Source organism: Ambystoma mexicanum, chromosome 10 (genome assembly GCF_040938575.1).
Source record: "Ambystoma mexicanum isolate Mex_15411 chromosome 10, UKY_AmexF1_1, whole genome shotgun sequence".
NCBI lineage: Eukaryota > Metazoa > Chordata > Amphibia > Caudata > Ambystomatidae > Ambystoma > Ambystoma mexicanum.
This window is the reverse complement of record NC_090932.1, coordinates 1,608,038,236-1,608,056,200: the sequence shown is the minus strand read 5'-3', so window position 1 is coordinate 1,608,056,200 and position 17,965 is coordinate 1,608,038,236. Positions and strand designations below refer to the sequence as shown.

At 49.2% G+C, this 17,965-nt stretch overlaps 1 protein-coding gene across 1 annotated transcript in view; it reads right to left on the bottom strand.

Moving 5' to 3' along the window:
- NOC4L (nucleolar complex associated 4 homolog) overlaps positions 1 to 17,965 on the bottom strand; it is a 255,328-nt gene that overhangs the window by 96,433 nt on the left and 140,930 nt on the right. Inside the window, exons 8-9 of the mRNA XM_069619985.1 lie at positions 12,572 to 12,622; positions 12,065 to 12,176 (exon numbers count right to left, since the gene is read on the bottom strand). Coding sequence (XP_069476086.1) covers positions 12,065 to 12,176; positions 12,572 to 12,622 — 163 coding nt within the window. The remainder of the gene's footprint in view (positions 1 to 12,064; positions 12,177 to 12,571; positions 12,623 to 17,965) is intronic.

Here is a 17,965-nt window from a genome sequence, read left to right as displayed (position 1 = left end):
CTACGTTGGACCAAATCATTCCTAGCAGACAGAACAGAAACCGTATGGATAAAACCTTTCAAATCCACTCCACGAGTTAACGACTGTGGAGTGCCACAAGGATCCTCACTATCTCCACTATATTTCAACATCTATCAGACTCCAGTCATCAGAATCTTCAAAAAATACATTACATGTTACAACTACGCAGATGACACCCAGATCATCTACAAAATCAAAGAGACCGATGCCGACCACTCAACCCTAACTGACTGTCTAAAAGAAGTCTTCAACTGGATGGATGCCAACAGCCTGAAAATCAACCCAGGAAAGATAGAAATCATGATCATATCCAAAGACCAAGAGAACGAAAACACCATCCCATGGCCAACGGAAATCGGAAACGCACCAACACCATCGAAGGTAGTAAAAAAATCTAGGAGTCCTAATGGACAACACCCTAACCCTGGAACCACAAATAAATGCAACAGTGAAGAAATGCTTTTTCCTCCTCCACACGTCAAGAAGAATTCTACCTTTCCTCTCCTTCACGCACAAAACACTCACTATCGTAGCCCTAATCATGTCAAAAATCGACTATACAAACAGCCTCTACTTCGGAATACCAGAATACCTCCCGAAGAAACTGCAACGGATCCAAAATGCAGCAGCAAGACTACTCCTCAAACTATCCAGAAGAGACCACATCACTCCAGCCCTAAAAACACTACACTGGCTCCCAGTAAAACACTGCATCACCTTCAAAACAATGTGCATAACGCACAGGGCAATCAGCAGACAAGGAGCAGAATTAGTACAAAAGAAAATAACAGGGGATTCTAAGATGGCCGCCGGCAACGACTGACGTGCCGACGGCTGCTCCGAGACCCCGGGCCCGGTTTTGCCAGAGGATCCACCACCCCCCCTGGCGAACGGGCTCCGGTGCTGAGTTGGGGTTGCTGGCGGAATCTTGGGGGCAAGACATGAGCCCCCGGTGGTCCACCCCTACTGGAGACGCCTCATCGAGGGCAGTGATGGACCTGTCTGTTCCGCGGGAGGAGCTGACCCGCCCCCGACATGGGACCACATTGCTTGCGGCCGCCCGATTTGCGGGAGGAGCTGGGCCGCCCTCGACGCGGGATCACATCGCTTGTGGGGGCCCAGGCGTGCACCCGTGAAGGAGAGGGCCCCTCCCGACGTGCCTCGGGACCCACCTGCCAGCCGCCCATCGGGAGCAGTTGCAGTGGGCGCTGGGGCCGCCCGAGGCTCCGACGCCGTGAGGTTGGTGTTGGCTGCCGCCATAGGCTGGAGGACTCAGCGGGTTTGTGCTGTGGTGGAGAGTGGAGCGATCCTCTTGCTGGAGCCTGTCATTACCGGGAGGCGAGTGCGCGTTTAGCCTCCCCCTCGGCGCACAGGAATGGCAGTGACTCGCTCGACCTAAGGAGTGCGGAGGAGGCCGGGCCTAGATGAGTGAATAGGACCTGGGACGGCGGGCGCTGCGCCTTGGGCCTGTTTCTCGGACGGGGCTGAGCAGGTTCCGGCCCCGGCACCGCAGGGGAGCGGGCGCCCGAGATTGTCAGCCTTGGGCTGTAGCCTACGCCAGGGACTGCCCGCGGGGGGTTGGAGCCCTGGTTTCCCCCTGCCGCGTGGCCCTATTTTGCAACGAGAGTGTGGTGGCACCCGGCCCCGTGGGGCTCCCGAATCTACGAGATTTCCCCCATTGTGTGGGCGCATGGCGGGGTCGGGGCCCCCGGGTGTCCACTGGCTGTGGCTGGAGCGACGACCTTACCTCCTGGACGCGCTGGGGGCCACTTCTGGGCCCCTCACTGATGCCTTCCAGATCTAAGCGAACACCGGGTCAGCCCGATTCCTCTTCCAGAGCGCCCCAGGGCTCTCTGTCATTACTCTGGCCCACGATGGGGAGCAAGTCTACTGATGGCCCACCTAAGGAGAGTATGAGAGCAGCCGCGGAGGGGGACGGAGAGCGGATGACCAGACAAGACTTCAGGGGGGAATTACAAACCCTGAGGGAGTCCCTAGCGCACACCTTCCAAGAACAATTTCAGCTTATGCGAACGGACCTCAATACTGCGCTGGGCGACATCCGGCACGAAGTTGCGCAACTTGGGGAGAGAACCGACTGGTTAGAAAGGGGCCTCCTGGACACAGTGAAGGACACTACGGCCAATAGTGAGGCTATAGACCGCTTGGACGTTGCCACTAGGAATATGGAAACGATGCTGGAGGACTTAGAAAACGGGTCCCGGAGGAGCAACATTCGGATAAATGACCTCCCTGAATCGGTCTCGGACGGGCTCCTGAAAGAGGAATGTCAACGTATCTTTGCAGATCTCTTGGGGGAAGGGGACTCAAGCTCAATAACATTGGACAGAGCCCACAGAGTTGGTCGAGCTCAACTGGTTTCCAACGCCAGGCCCTGGGAGGTGGTGGTTGCCTTTGCCAGGTATGGTCAGAAGGAGGTGGTGTTGCGGGCGGCCAGGCATAACAAGCCTGTTCTTTACTAAGGGCGGGAGATTTTGCTGTTCCAGGATCTAGCTGTGAGCAGCCTGGTGAAAAGGAGGGCCATGGGGCCTATTCTAAAAGAGCTGACTAAAAAGGGTATAAAATATAGATGGTCCTTCCCATTTGGCCTGGTTTTTTTTTTTTTTTTTTTTTTTTTTTTTAAATGGGACGGGGTTCAGAAAAGGGAGACCTCTGTTCAGGAGGCTGCCAACATTGTCGACCTGGAGGAAGAGGCGGTGGCGGGTGGGCGCGCGGGGGCTTCGGTGCCCCATGGCGAGTCGAGGGAGGGGAGTAGACCTTGGGAGTGGGCCTCGGTGGGGGAGCGGGGTAGGGGGAGGAAGGCGCTGCGGGGCCTGGGGGGGGGAGGGCTCCCACGCGGAGCCACCCAGGGGAGGGAGGACAAAATTCGGGGGGGGGAGTGACCCTTCTCGGGTCACTGTCACTCTTTTCTATAGGGGGTGGTGGTACATAAGGCTGCGAGAGGTGTCAGGGGGATGGAGTTAAACATGTTGGATCAAATCGTAATGAGAGTAGTTGGGGGGATTGAGGGGTGGGAGGGAACTGTTGGGGGGTATCTCAGTTTAAGCCCGCAGTTGGGGATTTCAGGCGGAGGGGGTGTGGGGGATGGAGTCTGGGTGGGAATGGGAGCCCATAGGTTTTGCGTGGGGGGTTGGGTGGTCTGGGGGGTGGCGAGGGGACAGAAAGATTGTTGGGGTGAGGATTTTCTGGGGCGGGTTATCTCCATATCTCGGTTTCAAGTGGCTGACTCTTAATGTGAGAGGTCTTAACTCTCCTCTTAAAAGGGTGAAACGCGAGCACTTTACCCGAACGCATGCTCCAGATATTTTGGCACTACAGGAAACCCATTTGTTGCGTGCAGATCAATGCTGGCTGTGCTTGAGGGGATATGCGGAGGTGGTATTTGCGTCAGGCTCTTCGAAGAAGGGTGGGGTGGCAGTGGCTTTTAGGAGTGGCTTGGATTTTAGAATCCAGGATTTTCGGGGGGATAGAAACGGGAGGTTTGTCATGGTGAGGGGGGAATGCTTGGGTGCCACTTATACGATCGCTTCGGTATAACTGTCTGAGGGAGACGCTGTCTACGCTAAGGGAGTTCGCAAGAGGGCAAGTCATTTTAATGGGGGATTTCAACTTGGCCTGGGATAAGAGGTTAGACCGGACGCAGCATGGGGGCGGGGAGAGGGGACGGTGGCTTCCCAGTGGCTGAAGGAGCGCTTCAAGGAGGCAGGGTTGAGGGATGTGTGGCGGGTACCCAAAGGGGAGGAAGAGGGTTTTACCTATCTTTCGGATGTGCATTGGTCTCAATCCCAGATTGATTATATTTGGGTGTTGGCCAGTCTATTGGGAGGGGTTGAGGGGGTGGAGACCGGCCCCATGGGCATCGCCGATCACAAGGCGGTGCAAATGAATATGCGGTTGGGCAAGCGTAAGCGGGGGATTTGGAGTTGGCTCTTTCCTGGGGACCTCCTGCGGGATACAGTGATTAGGGAGGAGATAGGCAACAACATTAAAGCTTTTTTGTTAGAAACAAAGAGACCGATACGAGCCTCAGTACAAGGTGGGATGCATTTAAAGCCACGTCGAGGGTGGACCTCATTGCCATCAAGGCGGAGAGGACCTGACAGCTACGGACATTAGAAGCCCGGTTGGAGGACGAGGTGGAGGCTGCGAGAGTTAAGCTCAAAGGGGACCCCTCTAGGAAGATGCACAGGGAGTACAGGGTAGCCGAGGGGCAATTGAGACTCCTTAGGACGAAGAGAGCAGAGGGTGCACTATTGAGGGTTAGACAAAAACTGTATGCTAAGGTCAACAAGGCGGACTCTCTGCTGGCGCGCCTGCTGAGGGGCGTCAGGGAGCAAAACGCGATAGCTGCCCTGAGGGGGGGAAGGAGGGGAGAGGATTACCGGATCGGAGGAAATCAGGGAGCGTCTAACCGGGTTTTATGAAGCCCTATACACATCCCAGGGCCCTGTCGCTCAGTCACAGGAGGAGTTCTTGGATGGCCTGCCCTTGCCGCGCCTGGGGAAATAGGGGAGGACCTGGGAAAGCCAACTGCGGAAGATGAGGTTGGAGCTGTCATTGCTTCCCTCCCCACCAACAAAGCCCCGGGTCCCGATGGCTTACCGGTTTCCTTTTACAAGTCCTTTTCTGCCATATTGGTTCCACACCTAACCCAACTCTAACTCTTTTGGCCCTGCGGGCGGTCTCCCCCTCCATGGAGGAGGCTAAAATTACTTTAATACAGGCCTATCGCTTTAATTCCGACGCAAAGATTTACGCCAAAATTCTGGCTAAGCGTCTAGAGGCACATCTGCCTGAGCTGATCCACCAAGATCAGTCTGGCATCGTGGAGGGCCGCCAAACAGCTGATAATATCAGAATTGCCCACTTGCTCGAAAAAGTACAGAAGACCCCCAATCCGGTGGTCCTTTTAGCCTTGGATGCCGAGAAGGCGTTCGACCGGGTAGAGTGGTCCTTTCTGTTCCGGGTGATGGAGCAAATGGGTCTAGGGCATAAGTTCATAGATATGATTCGCGCGATCTATAGAGCCCCTTCTGCGTGGCTGCTTATTAATGGTGCGGTGACTCCGCCCTTCAAGCTCGGACGCGGCATGAAACAGGGGTGCTCCCTATCCCCGCTATTTGCTTTATATCTCGAGTCCCTACTCGTGGCAATTCGAGAAGCGAAGGACATCCAGGGAATCCCCTTTGGAGGAACACAGCATAAGGTGGCGGCTTTCGCCAACGATATGCTCCTTACGCTGTCGAACCCATCAGTGTCGCTGGAGGGATGCGCAACTTTGTTGTCTACCTCCGGGGAAGTCTCTGGCCTAAAGGTGAACACTCACAAATCCGAAATTATGAATTTATCGCTGCAGGGAGACGAGTTGAGGGCTCTGAGGATATTATCACAGTATAAGTGGAGTCCTGGGGGGGATTCGGTATTTGGGGATTCGGGTTACCCCTCGGCTGTCGGGATGGTACGGAGCAAACTATATCCCTGTTCTTGCCTCCATTAAAGGGGACTTTAGGAAGTGGGGCATCTTTAAGTTATCATGGCTAGGGAGGGGGGCGGCACTAAAGATAGTGACTCTCCTGCGCGTGCTTTACGTTTTTCAAGCGATCCCTCTGCCCGTCCCGCTTCCTTTTTCAAGGAGCTGGATAGGGCCGCGAAGGAATTCATCTGGGGGGGTAAGACGCCGCGCCTGGCGAAAAGACTTCCGACAGCTTCCAAGGGGGCGGGGGGCTTAGCACTACCGGACTTTAGGCGCTACTATGAAGTGGCTCAGCTCAGGGTGATCCGCGAGTGGTTCTCTGAGAACTACAACAAACATTGGGTCAAGATGGATAGAGCGGTAGCGCACCATCACCTGGGCGAGGCACTTTGGCTTCCCCGCAGGCTGAGGCCAGCTCACTTGTATTTAAGTGTCATAACCAAGGGCCTAGTCGACACCTGGGACAGGGCGGTAGAGAAGTTGGGGGTCAGCACATTCCCGTCGCCTTTCACCCCCATTTTTAACAATGGCGACTTTGCCCCTGGGTTGGAGCAGGGGGCCTTTTGGAAATGGGAAAGTGGGGGGTGTAGGATCATTAGAGACCTATTTCGAGGGCAGGAAGTGAAATCATTTGAGGATTGCAAACGGGAGTTCGGTGTAGGCGAGGGTGAGCGGCTTCGATATTACCAGATTAGGCATTGGGTATTGTCGCGGGAGATTAAGAGTGCAGCGACGCGGGGCTTAACTCAGTTTGAACTGGTCCCGCTATAAAGTGGCCATACATGTCTAGATGGGAGCAGCTCCTGGGGAGGGAAATGGAACGGGGAGAATGGGAAAGGCTCTGGAATGCGATCCCGAAGGTGAGGTGGCTAAGGCGTCCCAACTACAAGAGGCCTGGTATAAGTATCTAATGGGTTGGCATTATACCCCAGCGCGCCTTTCGGGCAATCTTCCCGACATCGACTCGGACGGAGGGGTTGTGGGGAGGAGGGAACAGTTGCGCATATTTGGTGGGATTGTCCTTACATTAGCTCCTTCTGGAAGTGCATCTCCTGCGCGCTGGATCGGGCATTTGGAAAAGGCACGGGTCAGGACCCTCGCGAGGTTCTGGTGGGGAGAAGGGGGTGGACCGCGCAAGACGAAGGTGGTCTTCATCCTGGCAGCCATGTCTCTCCTTGCCCAAAGGTGGAAAAGCTCATTGATCCCCACAGAGCAGGATTGGTTGGGTAAACTGTGGGAGATTGTGTCTTTGGTATGGGCCACATTTGCAGCTACAGACAACCTGAGCCGTTTTGCTGCGGAATGGGGGGAAACCTTGGACTTTTTGAAGGGTGAGTTTCGGGAGCAATGGCGCCCTCACAGACTGAGACTTATGGACCTATCGGTGTAATCACTGTAAAGGGAAGGAAGGGTGGGGGTTGAGGAGTTCTGGGCTCCCTGGGGGGATGGAGGGCGGGAGGGGTTGTTTTGTTGAACTTTCTGTATTATTAAAAACAATAAAGAGAAGTTTAAAAAAAATAAAAAAAATAACAGTCTACAAACCAACAAGACCCCTCCGATCAAGCAACGAAATCCGTCTGGAACTCAAACCATACCTTAAGAAACAACTTGGAGGCACCTCCTTCTACCACTTAGCCGCAAAAACCTGGAACAACATCTCAAAAGAAATAAGAAACACTGAAGATCACCTAAAATTCAGGAAATCACTAAAAACCTGTCTCTTTAACACCACAGATTAAATCTGGAAAACAAAAACCGGACAAAGGATGACTGATTCGGAAAGGACACAGACCTTCCCGACCCGAGAGGACAACCCCCACGGCAACTGGACGGGTGACACCGGATAGACTGGAACACAGGCGGCAAGCACGGAAACTGAGTCAACTACCCCAGACAACCGCACCAACACTTTAGACCGCCCCTTAGTTACCACCAGGCATCACAGTGATGTGGAATTGTTGAGATATTGGCAATCACCACACACTACCTGAGAGGTTGACATTGACAGGGGCAATGGCCGCAGGAGTATGAAGGGAGGATAAGGGGAGCCATGAGAGAGCATGGTAGAGGTGGGGGCCAAAGGAGTAAGGAACCTATATCCCAGTCGGACACAGATCAGAACAGAGCCGCATCAGGGGAGACCACGCAAGCTGAGCGCCTCAACTCAGGATAGAGACGCAAACTAACCAACCCTACTAACCATTTCCCTTTCTGTATACACCTCTCAAACTCCAAACCAAACACAACCAAATCCTACAGCACAACAAACCGCACAAACTTCACTACATCGCAACAACAAAACAATAACACACAGTCTTGCACAACAGTACACGACTACTGGCTGCAAACACCCCAGGCCCAGCCAACGGACCCACCGGGCTGAGGCCGCCAACAGCACATCACTGCTCTCTTGCACTTTTCCTGCGTCCTCCCACTAACTCAACTTCCCCTCCTCTTTCAGAGCCGCCAGAGCGCCAGGGGACCACTCCGGTGGTGATAGTGCGCGGTACAAAATGTCCTTTAACATGAACATAACTCTTAACCTGATAGCAACCAATACTGCCCAGTGCTCACCCTTCTTAACTTTCCATCAACTTCCTCTGTTTAACCTACTCATCTACCCTCACTACGCTGCTAGTTAACTTACTCATATTACCCATTTTGATTATCATCTCACAATGCGCTGGCTCCACCAGATGTACCTCCTGCCTCTCCTACTTATCACCTCCACATTAACCAAATGGCTCACTGCTAATACTAGTACCAGCTTTAGGCACACTTACACAGTAGACTTAATTCAGAATCCCCCTCTTCTGCATTCAGTTTTTCAGATCTACCGCCCCATTATCCAACCTACTCACACGGCACATACCCACTCTACTGAAACTGGACTTACCATGCCCTGCAACAACCCCTACTTACCAGTCTTGTGGCTCGAGCACTTTGCAACGAAACCCACGACCAACCAACCTTGCACATTCCAAATGAGGAACACAAGACTAGGCTCTAGACTAAGTCACAAAATTCTACATATACACCCTCCCCCCGAGACCAAACTTCTGCCCCACCAAGACAATGACCAATGACCCAAAGACACAGACATCACGTTTTCCACTTCTACCACCCAAACTAACAGCCATCCAACCCCGAAAGACACACAAATTAAAGGCGCCTTGATCAATGCCAGATCCATCTCAGCTCGCGCCCTCGGCATTGCTGACTTCATCACAACCGAAGACTTGGACATCCTAGCCATAACGGAAACGTGGCTACACGCAGCAGCGGGTCCTATCCCATCCTTAGCAATACCTGACAATTATGACATTATCAGATGTGATAGAGATTCCTACCAATCCAAGGGTGGTGGTATCGCATTTATCTTTAAAAAAATCCCTTGAACTTAGAGCAACCCCTAAACCGCAGATACCCTCTGCGAGTTACTCTCTGTCAAACAGCCACTATCACCAAAACAAACTGCCACAGTGCACCTTATTTACAGACCACCAGGACCCATCTCCACATTTATAGAGGACATATCTCTCTTAGCTGTCAACACTAAGCCTAAGTCTCAAATTATATTACTTGGTGACCTTAACTTGGGATACCTAGATCCAAATGACCACAAAGCCCTTGACCTGGCTAACTCTTTAAAGGACTCCCCCACCATATCCAAGAGCCTACACACATCAAAGGGAGACCCCTTGATTGGCTTACCGATCTGAATTGTACTATCAATCAGGTGACTGTGACACCATGTATCTGGTCTGACCATCACAAGATTACCTTCGCTATCAAAGCCAACCCTCATAGCCCGAGACCTAACATTGCACCGGCTATACACACTCTTAACAAAAAGGACATATCTAAGGAGATGGTTCTCCCTCTCATCCTCCTCATTCTTATTAACACCTCGGCATCCTGCTCTGATCCTACGGTCCTAGTAGACATCTACAACCAATCTATACTAAAGGCGTTGGACGCAATAGCCCCACTCAAATTATGTAAACCAAAGCCCCAGGCGCATCTTAACTCATGGTTTACACCACATTTACGCAATTTACGTAAAAGCAAAAGAAATGCAGAGGCACACTGGAAAGGGCTACCAACTGAAGCTAACAACAATACCTTGATTATTGCTTCATCCAACTACAAAGAAGCTATCATCTCAGTAAAAAGAAGAGGTCTATAATAAACGCATCCTACAGGCCAAATCAATACTAAAAAGCTCTTCAAGATCCTCAAAGAACCTGAATCTCATATAGCCCCTTCTAACAAGTGCAACACTGACACCACATGGTGCAACAACATCCAAAAAGCGTTTGACAAAATCTCTACCCTACAGACTAAAATTAATAGGAAATAAATGCAGCTTACCTTCAGACCTACAGGCTAACTCCCACACCAATAAGCCACTAGCACCTAAACATTCCTTCAAACCCTTCTGCTTCTCTCCTTTATCTATCAGGGAAGTAGAAAATATCATTAACAGGATTAAATCAAGGTGCCTCCTGCCCTGCCCCAATCATCAAGGAAGCAGTCCACGACCTAGCCCCTTTCATTACCACACTCATTAATGCTCAATTCAAATCTGGTACTGCCCCCGACAACCTTAAAGATGCTTGGGCCATCCCTCTAATCAAAAAACCTAACCTTGATCCAGACAACCCCTCAAACTACAGACCCATTACAACAGTGACATTTCTTCTGAAAATTCTCGACCGTGCTGCCTACTTACAAATTCAGTTCTATCTTGAAGCTAACAAACTCCTGGGTCTTCGTCAATCAGGTTTCCGACCAAGACACGGTACAGAAACAGCATTGTATTTACGAAGCCACTCTTTGATATCTTGGATTCGCTGGGTGTCACCTACACAAACTATGCAGATGACAACCAGATACTTACCCCTATCACTGGTGACTGCGCGATCGACACAAAAGCACTCAATGATGTCTACACAGTAATTGAAGTTTGGATGGCTCATCATGGGCTTTGCTTGAATGATGATAAGACTGATACTTATCCTAGGCTCACATATTAAACAAATTGGACGCAGCGTTCAAATCGTTCATCATTGATGGGAACTCCATCAAGGTGTCCAATGACACAAAAACCCTCGGTATCTATCTAGATTCCACCTGATCACTTCATCGACAAACCAATGTAGTAGCCTCTGTAGCAGCCTACACATGTAAGCTTATAACAGCATGCAGACCCTTCCTCACAACTAATAACTGCATCATCCTGGCCAGAACACTTATAATGTAAAAAAATCGACTATTGTAACGCTCTCTACCTGGGGACCAGGCAAAGAAACATTGACAAACTTCTGGTTACCCAGAACAATGCCATTAGGGCTGCTGTCAACTTTCCCAGGAAACTATATAATTCAGACACTAGACGGAGCCTTCCCTGGCTTCCGGTTGCCCACAGAATATCCCTGAAAACCCTTGCTATCGCACACAAGTGTCAAGCCAACATCGCCCCTGAATACCTCTCTAACATCTTTACGATACACACTGCTTCCCATCCACTAAGGTCCACTCAAACTCATTCACTGACCATTCCTAGATTTAAGCTACAAAAAGCTGGTGGGGCCAGCTTCCCAGTCCTCGCGGCCAATCTATGGAACACTCTCCCCAGCCTACTCGGAGATGAGCCTTCCTTCCCCACCTTCAAATGCAAAACCAAAAAAATTGCTCTTTGAGCAGGATCTAGCGGCATCCCGTTCATAATGTTCACCTGAATATGATTTTGTGTATTTATAGAACTGGGCACTTTGACTGTAAACTTTTGTACCTATAATCACTGTAATATATGTACCATGTAAGAAACCTTTAATACTTGTAACTATGTACCATGTAAGAAATGCACCCAGAGGCCCCTGGGCCAGGCGCACAATACAAATCAATAAAAACAAACAAACATGTGGCTGTAGTTGCATTGCCAGACTCACATTAAGCGTAAGGGTAAACATCTTCAAGCAGATTAGCAAGTCACAGGGATGGAGCTCTGAAAGGTAGCAGAATTTGAGCCCACACAAAAAAGTAAACATTTTGATCCAACTTCATGCGTGGGATCAAAGATTGCGCACAGCATCCCAGTCAAACCATGCAGAGGACCCCTCATAACTAACATCCATCTCTCCATCTCCTGCAGCGGATACAGACCGAGGACAGCATCATACAGTCCCAAAAGCTGAAAATGTCTCGCCAATGCAAACAAAAGAGGTCAACTTCTGAGCAAATTCTGCTGTAAATACCACACTGCGGACACCACCATAATAGAGTAGCAGAGGGACCACCCCCATCCCCCAAGCACTTTAGATCGCAAATCTGAGGGCTTTTTAAGACTTCATTGGATTCATCTGAAGCAGGACACTGCCTCCAATCCACAAAAAAGATTTGCAATTGACCCTTTTCATTGTTTCTCTATCAAATGCAAAGCAGCAGTTCTGATACAAGCGATTTCCGGATGTCCGTCCAAGGCTGATTCAGATGCTCGACATTAAGGAATGATTCATTCTTAAAAGCATGTGGCGTCAGACTTACCAATATCATAGGCAGCGGTCAAGAAGTCAATCATCAGGGTGGGCTTGCTCATGTGAGGCAAGATCGAGTCATGCAGGATCACAAGAACCTTTTTGTAGAGACTCTGGTGTAACTGAAAAACCAAAAAGCACAAAGATAGGCACAAAAAAAACATACATTTTTAGAAAGGTTGTGACGAGAGCCAAAAATCTTACATCAATCCATCATTCTTCATTGTTGTCACTATTCCTCTGCTCAATTTCTAAAACTATAGACTCTTTTTATGCTTCCCCAAACAAATGCAGCATTAGCTACCACGGTTATTTCCACAATAGAAATGGTTTTAGTTTAAAAACAGTGTTTTAAGCTCAACAGTTAAAATACTCGACATCAGCCAATAACAGAAAAGAAACAGTGATGGCGATTGACACATGGACAAAATAAAGTTACACAGAAGCGAACCGGGGTGCAAATAAAGCAGGTAACAAATGAAAACCTCTTTCCTAACACCCCAGATTAACAGTTTACCTTGTGCTTTAGAAATCCTAGCCACATTTTCTCAAAGACTTTTCTGTGCTCCTAAAAGTAAAATAGAACAATGAGGCATGTGCAAAGGCCATAACAAAGATTTGTGATAATCACAAGTCACAAAAAGGCATAGCTCCGGCATTCAGCAATTTCCACAACACCTCAAACCATGCCACATACAGCAACACAACATGGTCCATGCCCTTGCTTGCCCACAAGCCAACAGAGCAATTGCTCACCTTCCACTCAAAACCAGCATAGAGCAACCTCTCCTCTTCCATTCACACAAACCCCCAAAGAGCAATTAGGCAATGTGACCACCAGCTCACACAAACTAGAATAAAGTAGCCCCCCCCCCCACCCCCGCAATCCCCCCCATCACCAGTTAGGTAAGAAATTCCCTCACTTTCCTCTGGATTAACGTCCTTTTCTCCCCAGTGAGACTTAACCCAAGGCACCAATAGGAACTGCAAATCTATTTTGTATGTGCTACCATGATAGCTGTTAAGATGGATTTCTAGAATCTGGCCTGGTGGACATATTTTAGAAGGCCACCCTAGGTATAGTGAACAGGAGAGCTCGGAGGTTAGCCAAAAGCCAATCGAGAGCAGGTAAGGCTATTCTCGGGAGAGTGAGTGGGGTAGGGGCCCACAATGAGTCCACACAGTAATTCAATTTAGACAGGAATGTATAAAGGTACTCTATTCCAGGCCTCAAACACACAAAAAAATGAAACAAGCAGCTGATAATATTGCTCAAGACTCAATAATAAACATATACACAGTCAACATAGGTTCTTAAAATGGATTCAATTGCTTAAATAAATAAAAGAAGGTTAAGGAAGTGGTGCAGTAAGATGGAACTGAGTCACAAGAAATATTTCCTTGCTTCAGAAGTCAGTCCAATCCCTATGACGAGTGGGGCCTTGTGCCCAAAAGTCACAATGCTTCTCCCAAGAATGTATCAGATGCATGTAAATTACTTGTGTTGGTGATTGTTCAAGAGAAGAGATGCAACAAAGTTACTGGTAAGTAAAAATTTGTCATTTCCCTTCAGGTTTCACTGCTCGGGTGCGACGACCAAAATTCAGTGGAATGGAAGGGTAGAAAGAGACTTGTTCTCAATATTATCCTATGGCGCACAGAAAGCACAGGGGGAGACAAATGCTTTGCGTTTACTTGCCACCTTGACTCCGATTTTCCCAGCAGACTGGATGGGCCGACTAGGGGCATTCGCTGGAGGTTGGTTTTCCCGCCGTCGGTTCCGGTGAGGGCTGCCCAGGAGCTGCAGGTGCAAGGACTCTTCCGGTCTTGTCTAGAACGCAACCCTTGGCAATGGACAAATGCAGAATGCCGTAATGCAGACCTCTTTGCAGCACTTCGCAGGACGGGGGAAGGCGGGTTTCAGTGACGGCCACTGCACACATACGACGGCAAACATCCTCCCAGTCGCGGTTGAAGACCTTCCAGAGCAGGATCCCTTGAAGTTGGGAGGCTGAAATTCGGCAGGAAGTCGGCTTATCCTACAAGCTAGCGACCTCTGAAAGTTTCTGCTGCAAACGCAGAATGGCAACGGTTCTAGTGAAGTAGACCAGTGGAGAGCTGGTCAGTCCAGCGGGTGGTCCAAGGACATTTCCAAATGTTCAGGACGGCTGGATCCTCCAGAAAACACGGCGAGATCGATTGGTCCCACCAGTTATGGAGTTGAAGCACCGCACAGGGCCTTCCCAGATCACCGGGCCAGGAAGGAATGCTGGTCCTGCTCAAGAGTCTTCTTTGGATCGGCAGCCCGGTGTTGTTCTACTAGGGATTCTTGGCTCCAAGTCCTCTTCTCATCCAAAATCCAGCCTGGAGGCAAGTCAAAGCTCACCAACAGTAAGGTGTTGCCCCATTCAAACAGCCAGTAGTTGTCCAATCAGGGACAACTATTGGTTTCACTCATTCCCCACACCAAGACTCACTGGCACCAAGTATGTGGAGTGGGACCAGACAATCGCACCCACTTCATGAGTCAAGCACACACAACACAAGGTATCACTAGCCCGCAAAAGCAGCAGTTTTCCCGGGCAAGTGCATGACCTTATATGAGATTCCTGACCTGGCAAAGCAGGATTCCTGACCTGCTTCTACTGTTCTTCCTAGTCTCCCCCCTCCCTCTCTCTTTTCTTCCATCTTCTATTTTTTTCTCATTTTCTGCGTATAACTTGGGCGTTATTTTTGATCCTTCTCTCTCACTTTCTCTTCACATTTCTTCTATTATTCGCTCTTGTCGTTATTCACTTTTCAACATCTGTCTCGCATTGATTACTGCTCATCCCCATTGTTCGGTCGTCCTGCCTCCCATCTTCTCCCTCTTCACTTAGTTTATAATTCCTCGATTTGCTTTTTCTTTACCCATTTGGTCTTCCTTATTTTCTATTGCATTATTTCCTTTTGAAGTACATCTTTTCTCACTTTCTCTCAATTGTTTTCAAATGTAGCCATGTTCTGCCCCCATTAACTCTCTGCTTTACTTTCGTTTACATCCCATCACACCCTCTAAGATCACCAAACCTCTCTCAACTGCTCCCCACCCTCTGTGTGATTCTCGTTTCTGTTCTTTAGCCCTCCTAGCCCCCAACATTAGAACGCCCTTCCCCGCTGACTTCGTTCTGCCTCATCTCTCTGTATCTTCCAATCAAACCTCAAAACTCATCTTTTATCTTCTCTCGACACCAACTCTTCCCACTTCTGTTTTTACCCATGTATACATTTTATCATGATTGTACTGTTTTTTGGATATATTTTATTCAGCACCATTGGCAAAGGGGAAACGTCCAAAAAGCCGCAAAAAAATGAAAAAAGAAAAAAAGACTGAAAGGGGAGATTTGGTAGAATTTCGCCCATTTTAAAAATTCCAAACGGTCGAAAAGTTCAACCAAACCCCCCCATTCGGTGGCAAGGGCTGCTGGGAGAGTCCCACGCACCCTTGTTCACAATACTGTGAGCAGGGGTTGTGGGCTGTCCCCCGCAGCTGATCCCGTAAAAAAATAAAGGAAATCACTCTGATGCGCCGGTTCCCGATCACAGTAGTGAAAGGGAACAGGCGACGCAGGGCCACGATGAGTCGGCGGCACACAGCAAAGTGTACCGCCGCAAGGTAGGGGGTTGGGGGCAAAGTTTGAAATGTTCAGGGTTGAAAAGACCGAAAGTTATTTTTGGATGAATAACTTTCGGTCTTTTCTCTCTCAAACATTTCCACCACGGGGTTCCGACCCCAATCCGTGAAACAACTCTATAAATCCAATAAATGAATTAAATGAAAGCAGGAAGAAGGCCAAACAACACAATGGCCAAAGAACAACCGAAAATCATCTGGGGAAGACCATTTCAGGGCACTAGCCACTTTTAGTAGCCATGTGTGGTAAACAAGAGTGTGCACACTAGAAATAACGCAGAAATAGTGAAAACCAGCTCATCTTTAGGCACATATAAAAGCAACCAAAAATCCCAAGTGTAAAAAGCTAGGGCGATACAAAAGTATCGCCATTGCACTGTATTGTAGGATGCTGTGTGCATAGTTACAAAAGTGTAAAAGTCAAAAGGGAAACACTGATCAGTTTCCACATAACAAAATGAGCAAAAGGCCAGGGGAGTGAAGCTGAAGGGTCACATCCCTGTAAGCTACATTTCCCTGTAAAAAGTCAGCAAAAAGATCAGTAGCCATAGAACTATGGAGGGAAAGTTGCCAAAAGAAAACACTTTAATTACAGGTAGCCCATGAATTTTTATCGTAGCCTGCTGGAAGGCCCTTTTTATCGCCAGCACAGGGAGGGGAACACTTCAACACCCCCACTCCTTGGAACAGCTGTGGGGTAAAGGGCAAAGTGAAGCAACCAGTGTTAAAACAGATAACAGGAGGTGGCTACATACTAGAATTCTTTCACCAATTAAATAAGCGAAAATCAGATGCTTTGCCCCATAGGGGATCTCTTGAATAAAAACAAGCTGAAACCCAGCTGTTGGGGAGATCAGTTTTAGGCTTAATCCCCTCTCCTAGTGAGAACCCCCCAGCACTTTTTGCTGGACTTCTGGACCCTTTTCTTGTTCTCCTGAATGAGGGGAGCCTTTTTCCCTCCCTCAATCATTCTGATATGCTCCAGCCATGAATACAAAAACAAAATGCAATACTCCGCAGTGACCACTGGATGTCGGACCTATGCACAGCATGTGATTCTAAGCAGATTAACAAACACCAGAAACTCTGTTCTTTATGTTTTACCTTATTCTACTGAGTCTTGCTTTTCTCAATATCTATTAAAGGCATCCGTATTACACTTTTGCAGCACACAGCACCCTCTGTGCAGTGTTGCTGGGGACTCTTTGGGTTCTCCTTTTTATATGCTATCATTTTCCCTAAGAACTACTGTTGTTAAAGAAAGAGGGATACTTTGCATCCTTCCTAAAACCTTGGCCTATGAGAGATTAGCACACACCACCTTATGTGAAGTGCTAAGAGGATACCTAGTATCCCCCTTCTCTCTACTCGTGTGACTGATCTGGCAGGTCGCAGTGGATATGTTCTACCAACATTTGTGCCATTTTCAACTGCAGCCTATAGCCTCAACCCCGGTTATGCACAAAAGGGTCCCCTATGTTTAAACATGCTGGCTCCTTTCTTTTTTTGCCATTTCTTGTGTGGTTGTCCTTTCTTAGCCCTTCTACCATTCTGGGAGGGGGAGGTCTGAATGTGTGTTTTACCTTTGGCGGGAACCCTTTGTGTAGCCCGCCAGAGCTCCAGTGTATCTGTGAGAAAATGAAGTATGGGACGAGTCCGAAACGCCCCTGTCCTTTGTCAGAGTGACTGAATGGAACCAGTTTCCACTGCGGGGCAGGCTGTCTTGATTGGACAGCCACCTGCCCCTTTCTGTAAACTTCAGGGAGAGTTTGCAGAGGAGCAAATGGGAAATCCAAATAAAAGGTGAGGTTCCTGAGGCAGAAGGCAAAGCGACCACTGGACCAGAAGATGCGACCACTGGAGCATAAGATCTGAAGCTGAAGACGACCAGAGACGCCTGTAGACACTTCCAGTAACCGTGAAGCGAACACTGCTGTCCTGACCCAGTTTTCTTAATCGACAGAAGAGCTCCAAAGAGGATGACTCCCTCCTTTTGGCTGGTAGGACCAACCTGCCCTGAGACAAACTGCAGATTGAGCCATCCCCCGGGGTGCTGTGACCTTCAAGGGCTGCAAACCACAAATACCAGGGGACCTCTGACCAATTTGCAATGCAACGTCTTTGTGTGATAAAATCCTCTCTGAACTTTGGTGAGCTCCAGTTGGACCTCTGGAGCACAATCCCACTCATCCAAGTTCCCTCACCCCAGAGTGCAGGACTGCAGAATTGTGGTGGATC